The 9,836-nt window shown below is 33.2% G+C and overlaps 1 protein-coding gene across 1 annotated transcript; it reads right to left on the bottom strand.

The window, feature by feature from the left end:
* Positions 1–6,404: 6,404 nt before the first annotated feature.
* Positions 6,405–9,349, bottom strand: LOC135834769 (medium-chain specific acyl-CoA dehydrogenase, mitochondrial-like). The gene is made up of 11 exons (XM_065348738.1): positions 9,193–9,349; positions 8,955–9,039; positions 8,680–8,847; positions 8,482–8,582; positions 8,045–8,125; positions 7,830–7,960; positions 7,595–7,703; positions 7,350–7,490; positions 7,165–7,266; positions 6,899–7,069; positions 6,405–6,775 (listed from the first exon to the last, which is right to left on the bottom strand). Exons 1-11 carry the CDS (start codon positions 9,208–9,210, stop codon positions 6,629–6,631), a joined length of 1,254 nt encoding a protein of 417 aa, XP_065204810.1. The 5' UTR covers positions 9,211–9,349; the 3' UTR covers positions 6,405–6,628.
* Between the last annotated feature and the right edge of the window lie 487 nt (positions 9,350–9,836).

Below are 9,836 nucleotides of genomic sequence, written 5' to 3'. Positions count from 1 at the left end.
TGAATGGTACCCTATTTCTCCCTCATTTAGAGAAGTAATATTTCCCAATAAGGGGAAAGGGGGATTCATGTCTGAATCACAAGTTATAAAAAAGTGATTTTTTAATAGGATGGTTTAAAATTTACACATTGAACATACACAACTATATACATTTCATTTTCAGTCGACATTCATGAATCACACAAATTAACCGAGCCATTTCATAAAAGCAGCAAAAAAATCCCTCGAAAATTTTTCATTCTTCGTAGTTCTGCTGTTCAGGTTGCGCCTCTTCTTCTACACTTTCAAGATTCTCCACTTTAACAACATCGTGCTCGTATCCTGGAAATTCATTAACAAAATAAGAATAAATTTTAATCAAAATGAACGTCCATTATTTTATTATAGCAGAATAAACGATAAAAACTTACGCACAGCGTGAGATCTGTAATACTTCAAAGCAAGGTAACCAATAGCACCGATAAGAGCGGCAGAGAGGATAATATTAATAATTGTTCCATACAGGGCTTGGTCACTTTTCATATTTTCAATACAAATTTCATACGCTGTGACTGCGTCGTTACTCAATTCTTGCACAGGGCAATTCACAGCTGAGTACAATACAAGAAAAAAAGTGGATAATTTTGAAAATAGGTAGGTACATATTTCAATAATCCAAAACAAACTAACCACACTCTAAATCGGTCGTTATATTATACTTTTTCAACCACGATTGCAGCCCACAGCACTGAATCACCAATTCATTCGAAGAAAGCGCAGTATCGTTTCCCAGACCGACCTGCTTCAATCTACAGAATGGAGCTATATCCTTGTACGTCAATTTCATCAACTCATTTTCACCCAATTCTAAATGAATCAAAGGAGCTATTGTAGCTACATTGGGAAGCTTATCTAAACCATTATCTCTTAAATACAACTCTTCTAATTGATGCAATTCTGAAAAATCCATTTCTTCTACGTCTGTCTCTCTTATGTAAAATCTAATTGGTTTAAATATGGTGTTCTCAACGATCAACCGTTTAACTGACGGAGGAAATTTCGCCGGAGGTTCGCCCAAATTTGAGCCGCTTAAATTTAATACTTGAAGTTCTGTCAATGGTTCAAATAATTTCACAGATACACTGCTAACACTCATCGAAGCCATTATTAGTTCTTTAAGCTTGGTAAATTCGACAAACTCGTTGTCTGTTAGCTTTTCTAGTTGATTTTGCGAAATGTTCAATACCTATTCACAAAAGGAAGATAAGTATGTAGATAGATGATACCTACTTTTAGATTGACTAAAAGTGAAAATTTCTAAATCATACCTCGATATCTTTTTTCAAATTTCTAAATCATACCTCGATATCTTTTTTCAAGTCACTAGGAAGCGAACTCGATCCTTCGGGTAGCTTATCAACACAATCTGCGTAGAGTTCTCCTACAATGATGCAGCCACTACCTGCGATCGATATCACATTTTTGTCCAATTGCAGCAATGCAAATGCTATTCCTTTGAATAAAAATCAAACACGAATTCAACCTGTTAATGTTTCTCTAGTTTTTGGCCATTGCTGTAGAAAAACAAAAACTTAGAAGATATTATGTAAGTACGTACCTATGAGCCATTTTGCAATATTGAACATTGTAGCACGAAGCGTGTCATTATTATAAATTTATATCGCATCGGTCATGAAAATAATTATAGCGGCTGTAAATCTTGATATTGCTCTTTATAGCTCAAAAATATTCATTCTTGCTTTCAAAACACCATCAAAACTGATAAGAATACAAGAATAATTTCCAATTTTTAATACTACTTCTGCAGTCAATAATTTTTTGGGCCTATATGGCCCATGGTCCATGATTAAAATATATGTGGCTGTTTATAAAAACCTCAATCGGGATATTTAATTGTGTTAGTACACTGTTATTTGTGATAATGATTATTGATTGATAAGAACTTGTGCCAAGGAAATTCATTTACAAGTATCTGATTGAAAAGTTTAAAGTAGGATAAAAATAATGACACTTATCTCAACAGAATGTTTAATGCTTTAGAATGGTTTGCAGGTAGGTAAATCTAAATTCTTGGTTAAATTATTATGTATAAATATACCTACTTGATTGCAAATAGGTACCTTTAAAATTGTGATTAAGTAATTTCCTTTTTATTAGCAATTTCATCACTACCTACCTACCTACCTACCTAATCGTAAGAATTGCAACTATTTTTAATTTTTTTTTTTACAGGTTTTACTTTATTACATCTGCTAAAAAACGAAATAATTAACGTAGCTGCTGATGATTCCATCTGCTCTGTCACTAAAACACCTCAAGGAAAACAATACGCCGATTGTTCAAACCGTCAATTGAAATCAGTTCGTCGTGGCTTGGGTGAAAAACTCGAGGTAGTAATGAATTAATCACCCATCTCTAAAATTAGCTAATCATTACTTTTACAGTTTCTTAATTAGATACTTACCTACCCACAATATTACAGATCCTTAACATATCATCAAATCCGATTGAATCGTTGCTTCAAGACGACCTGAAAGAATACTCTCACCTTAAAGAATTAGTCATGAAAAACTTACACGTTCGATCAGTTTCCGAAGCATTTTTATCACACTTGACCGAACTAACAGCGTTAGATATTAGCAAATCTACTCTGATTAAACCACCCAAGTTTCCTCCTTCTTTAACAATATTAATTGCGAATGAACTACCAGCATCTGCGCCTGCATCTGTAGAGAACTACGATTTCTCTGTTTTAAATAAACTGGTTGAAATTTACTTGAATGACAACAATCTTCAGCATCTTCCAAATTTAAATCGAAAAGCTCCCATCGTTTACATGTTCCTAAGCGGTCGTAATCAAATTACTCGTTTGGGTCAAGATGAATTAGCACAATTTTGTCAACTGCAACATCTGTCATTGGAACGTTTCAAACGTGGTGATCAATACGCTGATTCTTGTTGTTACGCTAGAGTGTGGCTGGATGAATATAGTATAGCTAGTGAACTGCAATGTGGTGAGTGGGTATAATTTTATAAATTGAACAGGTGTTTTTGACTTTGTAGCGCAATTTCGTTACAATTGAATTTACATTTTTTTTTCTAATTCTAGAAAAAACTTGCGAAAAAGAAAAATACCCCATAAATGCCACAGCTGTCGAGATACGCACGCAATGTATGCAACATGTAGGAGAAGGAGGAGGAGGAGGAGGAGGATCTTCTTGGACTGCATACCTGATTATAATTGTCATAGTCGTCGTATTACTTCTCATTTTAGGCATTGGTTATCTTGTTTTCCGGTATTATAGATCAAGTGCTGTACGTAAGTACCTACCATAACCCATTTTGTCAATTTTTCCCCCTATTTATAGTTTCTGCCATTTTGCAAACTTAGCCTAATATAATTTTGTCATGTAGAAGCACGTCAAAAAGAAAAAAATATGGAAAAAGGAATGGAAACAGACGATGGAAACGTTGACAAGGAAAACGATTCGGATGATGCTAACGTTGTTAAAGATGAAACAGTAGCAGAAGAACAGACGAATGAAGATTAATAACATCACAATAAACGAATTTTATTGAATGAGAACGCTTTGAAAAGGTGACAGAATGGAAGTACACCTACTCTACCTCTACGTACTTGCCATTGTTCTGAGTTGAAAATGGTTCGTTTTTAGATGTGCAATTTCTTCATTATCAATCAGAAGAAACCCCGCAGTTCTTCAAGGATTTCAAGTAAAGACGGGAAACTATCACTATTGCTTACATATCGTTTTTAAAATATATTTTTCTTTTTTTTGAAAGAAATAGATAACTATACCTACCTATGTACGTCTGGGTTTGAAATGTAGTACGTCACAAGAACAATTTACAACATTAGGCTACTTAATAAAAATATACTTATATTAAAACTTGAATTTTAAAAAAATATATTTTTTTATAAAATCAAACTTAAAAACATTCGAGATTAAGTACCTAATTTAAATTTTGTCTCGTAATTCATGATTTTGAAAAAAAAAAAAAAAAATAGTATAAAGAAATCAGATTTTTGTAAGCATTTTAAGTTGGATTTGATTAGATGTGAAAATTTGACCCCAATCATCTTGATGAGCAAAGTAAAGTTACTCATGATACGGAAAATTTTATGAGGAATTCACAAAAAATAATTTTTTAGGTTTGGATAAGTAAGTCATCAATCAAAATGTAAACAATGTTCGAAAAAAAAACTATCAGTCGGGGGGGGGGCACATAAGGATCACTTGCACCCCCCTGCCGATCCTCCGGGACAACTTTTTTCTTAAAGGGGAAGTCCTAAGGATCATTTCTAGCCCTTGTCCTAAAAAAAAAGTGGCCTTACAAAAAGACGGCCATTTTGATTGACAGGTCAGCCGAAATCGCAGATTTTGTGTTCCAACATAGGACTAGTATGAAATTTTTTAAACCGTACAAAGATAGATCGAAAGAGCAGTCAAAAATTCATCACCTGTCAAAATTTCAAGTGCTAAAGTGCCTTTTTCGATTTTTGGTGAATTTTCAAAAATCAAATTTTGGCCAAAATGTGAGAAAAAATCAAAATTATACCAAATTGACCTAGAAAGCTGAAATTTGGGATACTATATCCTATTTTCGACCTGCTAAATGGATTGGAAACTGTTTCAAACCGTTTTGAGCAGTTCTGGAGCCTCCAGCAGATTTTTGAAACTCGAAAATTGAAATCTCCCAAAATTTCATCAAAATGGAGACGGAAAGCCGAAATTCATTCTGCAAACTAATTTCAATACGCGGTGAAGTCAACTGCAGGTAAATTTCAAGTCGTTTTGGAGTCTCCAGCAATTTTTTGAAAATCCTGGAGCCTCCAGCAAATTTTTGAAACTAGAAATTTCCCTATAATTTCATCAAAATGGAGATGGAAATCTGAAATTAACAATGCACTCCAATTTTAACACCCTCTGAAGACGACTTCGGTTGGGTTCAAGTAATTTTGTAGCCTCCAGTGACTTTTTGAACGGTTTCATGGGGTTTTTACGAAAATTGAAATTTCGAAAAAATAGCTAGAAGCTTCAAAACCATTGACATGAAACCGTACCATGCAGTCGACTTCATATGATTGTATTGAAATTAGTCTGCAGAGTAATCGGAGTGCTATCCCCATTTTATGAAATTTTGGAGAAAATTCGAGTTTCAAAAATCTACTGGAGGCTCCAGTAATTTTCAAACAATCGCTGGAGGCTCCAGAACGGCCTGAAATTCACTTGCAGTCAACTTCATAGCGTATTGAAATTAGTTTGCATGATTAATTTCGGCTTTCCAACCTCATATTTGATGAAATTTTGGAGCGAGTTTCAAAAATCTACTGGAGGCTCTGGTAATTTTCAAAAAATCGCTGGAGGCTCCAAAACGACTTGAAATTCGCCTGCAGTCGACTTCATAGCGTATTGAAATTAGTTTGCTGAATTAATTTTGGCTTTCCAACTCCATTTGATGAAATTTTGTAGGAATTTCGAGCTTCAAAAATATACTGGAGGCTCCAGTAATTTTCCAAAAATAGCTGAAGCCTCCAAAACGACTTGAAATGTACCTGCAGTCGACTTCATAGCGTATTGAAATTATTTTTCAGAATTAATTTCGGCTTCCAACTCCATTTGATTAAATTTTGTGAGAATTTTGAGTTTCAAAAATCTGCTGGAGGCTCCAGAACTGCTCAAAACGGTTTGAAACAGTTTCCAATCGATTTAGCAGGTCGAAAATAGGATATATCCCAAATTTCAGCTTTCTAGGTCAATTTGGTATAATTTTGATTTTTTCTCACATTTTGGCCAAAATTTTATTTTTGAAAATTCACCAAAAATCGAAATGCCAGTCCTATGTTGGAACGCAAAATCTGAGATTTCGGCTGACCTGTCAATCAAAATGGCCGTCTTTTTGTAAGTAAGACCACTTTTTTTTTGAGAACAAGGGCTAGAAATGATCCTTAGGACTTCCCCTTTAAGAAAAAAACTGTCCCGGGGGATTGGCAGGGGGTGCAAGGGATCCTTATGCGGCCCTCCGACTATATTTTCATTTTTTCATGCCTTCTTCGCCATTTCGAGATCATTTTTTTAAAAGCTTGTATATGTATTTTAGTTTTTAAAATTTCAATTAGGTAAAAAAAACAAAAACAGGAAACGATAATCTCTTCGGACTTTTGTCATTTCTTTAGCATTATTTTACAAATGAATCAAAACAAATTAGGTTCAATTAAACTACGTATAGTACCTATCTTATGTATTTTTGTACCTATTAAAAAATTATTCATAACGATTTCCGATATGTTATTGAAAATTTTGTAACGTAGATAGGCTCCCGGACTCCCTACCAAATTACTTAGGTACCTATTTGATACAATTTTGAGGAAAATTGTCCAACAATAACAAGAAAGAAAATATTTTTAATAAAAATTCATAATATTTCAAGTAGTAGGTATCAAAAATACATTAATGACCAAAAGAAAAAGAAAATAAAAACAAAAATGTACAATATAAATAGTTATACACAGTCTATTTATAAGGACCTAGGTACCTCCTCTTATAATAAATGACTCAATTTTTTAAAAAAAAGAATAACATTAAAACCTTTGGAAGGTATTAAAAATTTAGCTATTTTTTGCTTTATCTAATATAGCTCTTGAAATGATCATTCTTTGAATTTGAGACGTTCCTTCGTAAATTTGATAGATTTTCGCATCTCTCATTAGCTTTTCGACTGGGTATTCCGTATTGTAACCATTTCCTCCAAATACCTGCAAAGCATTTTTATAAATCAAATTTAAAATTTATTGATTTGGCAGTTTTTTTTTCTAACTAGATGGTGTATACTTGAACTTATTAGGTATAAAAATAATTCATTTCGAAATTCTACGCACCTGTACAGCATCCGAAGCACATTTATTCGCAACATCCGAAGCAAGAGCTTTGGCAATCGAAGCATAATATGAATTACGAGCTCCTTGGTCTACTTCTAAGGCTGCTTTGTAATACACTAAACGAGCACTTTCGACACCAATTGCCATATCTGCCAAAAGGAACGCTATAGCCTACCAAATTGAAAAATTGTTTTTAAAAATTAGTAACTTTCTACTCCTCAATATTATAATTTTTTTTATCAAAATTGTAGGTTGGTAGGACGAACCTGATGATGAGCAATAGGAACTCCAAAAGTTTTACGTTCCAGGGAATATTTGGTTGCTTCGTCTAAACACCTTTGAGCTAATCCAACCGCAGCAGCAGCAACCTGCGAAAATTGTATACATTTTAAGAAAATTCTCTCATTAAAAATTAATCAAAAAAATATTACTTTTACTCATCGGTACTCACAGGTGTTCTCGTTTTATCGAAAGTACTCATAGCGATTTTAAATCCTGCTCCTTCTGCTCCCAAAACATTCTCTTTAGGAACTCGAACATCTTCGAAAGTAATACCTCGTGTGTCAGAAGCACGTTGGCCCATATTTTTTTCCTGGAAATTATTATAATGTTGGATAAAAATTTAACTACCTATTGAAATTCTACAAAAAATATTTTTAAAACATGGGAGCAATTTAAAACCTCCAGTATTCCTACCTTTCTTCCTGGAGTCAATCCTGGAGAATCTCTATCGACCACAAAAGCAGTGAATGCTTTACCAGCAGGGGCTTTTGGATCAGGATCTGTTCTAGCGAGAACGAAGTACCTTTAAAATGAAATAAAAAATTTAAAATTATCAAAAAATAAAAATAATTGGTGATTTTTTTTTTTTTTTTAATAATTCGATGCAAGTAGGTAGGTATAAAATACCTAATATAGAAGAAATATTTACCAGCTTGCTACACCGCCATTCGTTATCCACATTTTTTGTCCATTTAAAATATACTCATCACCTACTTTCTGGGCTTTTGTCCTTATTCCATTTACATCTGAACCTGCACCAGGTTCAGTGACGCAGTATGCCTTCAAAAATTTGTACAAAATTAATCTCAAAACTCTACGACTCAGCACAATCGCTGATCCGTGACCAATAATGAAAATACCTACAGCTACGATAGGTTCATCGATGCATCGTCCAAGGTACTTCTTTTTCTGTTCGTCATTTCCCGCAATTATAACAGGAGTTTGCTAAAAAAAAAAATTAAATGCAAAGAGATGTAATTAGCGTGTAATTAATTTTATCTCAAATTTCTTTCAAAGTATTCGCTATCGTCTAATTAAACTTTCATTATCGTGATTCACTGTTCAACAAGTAAGCAGAATTACAGACACATAAATAATAGAGTTCAAAGTATCTATCTATACCGAAACCGATGTTGTCGTTATAACATTCCAACGTCATCGTCATAACAAGAATAAATTAATATTACGTAGGTACGTATGCGAACTCTGACGTATGAATCATAAATATTTTGCTTATAATTGCTATCAAAGTACTCATTTCTGGTTTAATGTAACTGATAAAAAATAACTCAGGTACTTACTCCCAGTGTATTGGCTTTAATAGCTGTGGTGATTCCGGCGCAACCGTAGGATAATTCTTCACTAATCAAGCAACTGTCGAATACGTTTAATTCCATGCCACCTGGAATTTTTTTCAGAAAGATGTAATAATTGACCTGAGTTGTATCTAATTTTAAAATTAATACCTAACTGAAACGAATATCTAAGTAGGTTCTTACCGATACTGGCAGGTATGCTGCTGTTCAGGATACCAATTTCGTGAGCTTTCTTTACAATATCCCATGGATATTCACCAGTTCGATCGTATTCTGCAGCCTTTGGAATTATTTCTTCTCTGGCAAATTTCCTAACGAGCTCTCGAAGTTCACGAGATGTGTCTGATAATGCTGAAAAATTAAATTAAAAAATATATTTATCTACGTTTTAAGATAAGCATCACAATTATTTTAGACTTCAAACTTAACGAGTCTAATTAATTAATTTTATAACTTACTGAAGGATACTCCTGAACTTGCACTATCTGAGAATTTCTTGCTAAAAATTCTAGGTGCTTGTTGATTAATAGCATTTTGTAAAATCTGAAAAAAAATAGAAGAAAATACTAGTAAACAAATAGAGTCATAAGCAGCACCATATTTTTTTTTTTTTTTTTTTTTTTTTTTAAATTCAATTGTGATTCAAATAAACTAAATAATCAAGTAGACAGGTATTTGAAAATTCTACGAACTAACCTGTTTTGTTAACATCATTTTAGTTATTTTTTGAACAACCGATGACACGACGATCACAACGACGAATATTAAATTAAATTCTAAAAGTACTCGAATCAAGTATATCGTACAACTTCAACCGGTTAATGTATCACAACAACTGGTAAATATGAAGTAGTAAGTGCCAAGTTATATTCGCCCGAAATGAAACTGTTTACACGTGACGTGAAGTGAAGACGAAGGTCAAGTCGCCAACAAACTTACGTAGAATTGTAAAAATAATGCGATATCACGACTCCCAAGCAACGACATAAGGCGAAAAATTACTTTCATTCGGATATAGGTTAGGTTCTGACAATCATATCGTTCGTTTGATAATACCAATTGGAAATTTTGAATGAATTACGAATTCTTGTTCGATACTTATAATCAGCGGGGTCAAAAAGAACATTGTATTGTTTTAAGAGGTACAGGTAGGCAATTTATTTTAAAAAAATAGACTGCTATTTTCGAAATGATTTTCGAACATTAAAATGAAAAATTTTCGAGTCGATTTGAATGGAAAATTTTCCAACTTTGAACTACCTAATACCTATTGTAAAATATGTAAAACATTGCAATGAATTTTAGGAGATAATTTTTCAACTAATTTTACCCAGCTATAT

The sequence above is a fragment of the Planococcus citri genome, chromosome 2, assembly GCF_950023065.1.
Source record: "Planococcus citri chromosome 2, ihPlaCitr1.1, whole genome shotgun sequence".
Lineage (NCBI taxonomy): Eukaryota > Metazoa > Arthropoda > Insecta > Hemiptera > Pseudococcidae > Planococcus > Planococcus citri.
Note: the sequence above shows the minus strand (reverse complement) of the source record. Positions and strands in the feature narration are given on the sequence as shown.

Coding starts and splice junctions, on each gene's coding strand:
- LOC135834769 (XM_065348738.1), bottom strand. Junction 7,070..7,164: donor TTCCTATTGCTCATCATCAG/GTTCGTCCTACC, acceptor TCAATTTGGTAG/GCTATAGCGTTCCTTTTGGC. Junction 6,776..6,898: donor GTGCTTCGGATGCTGTACAG/GTGCGTAGAATT, acceptor AATGCTTTGCAG/GTATTTGGAGGAAATGGTTA.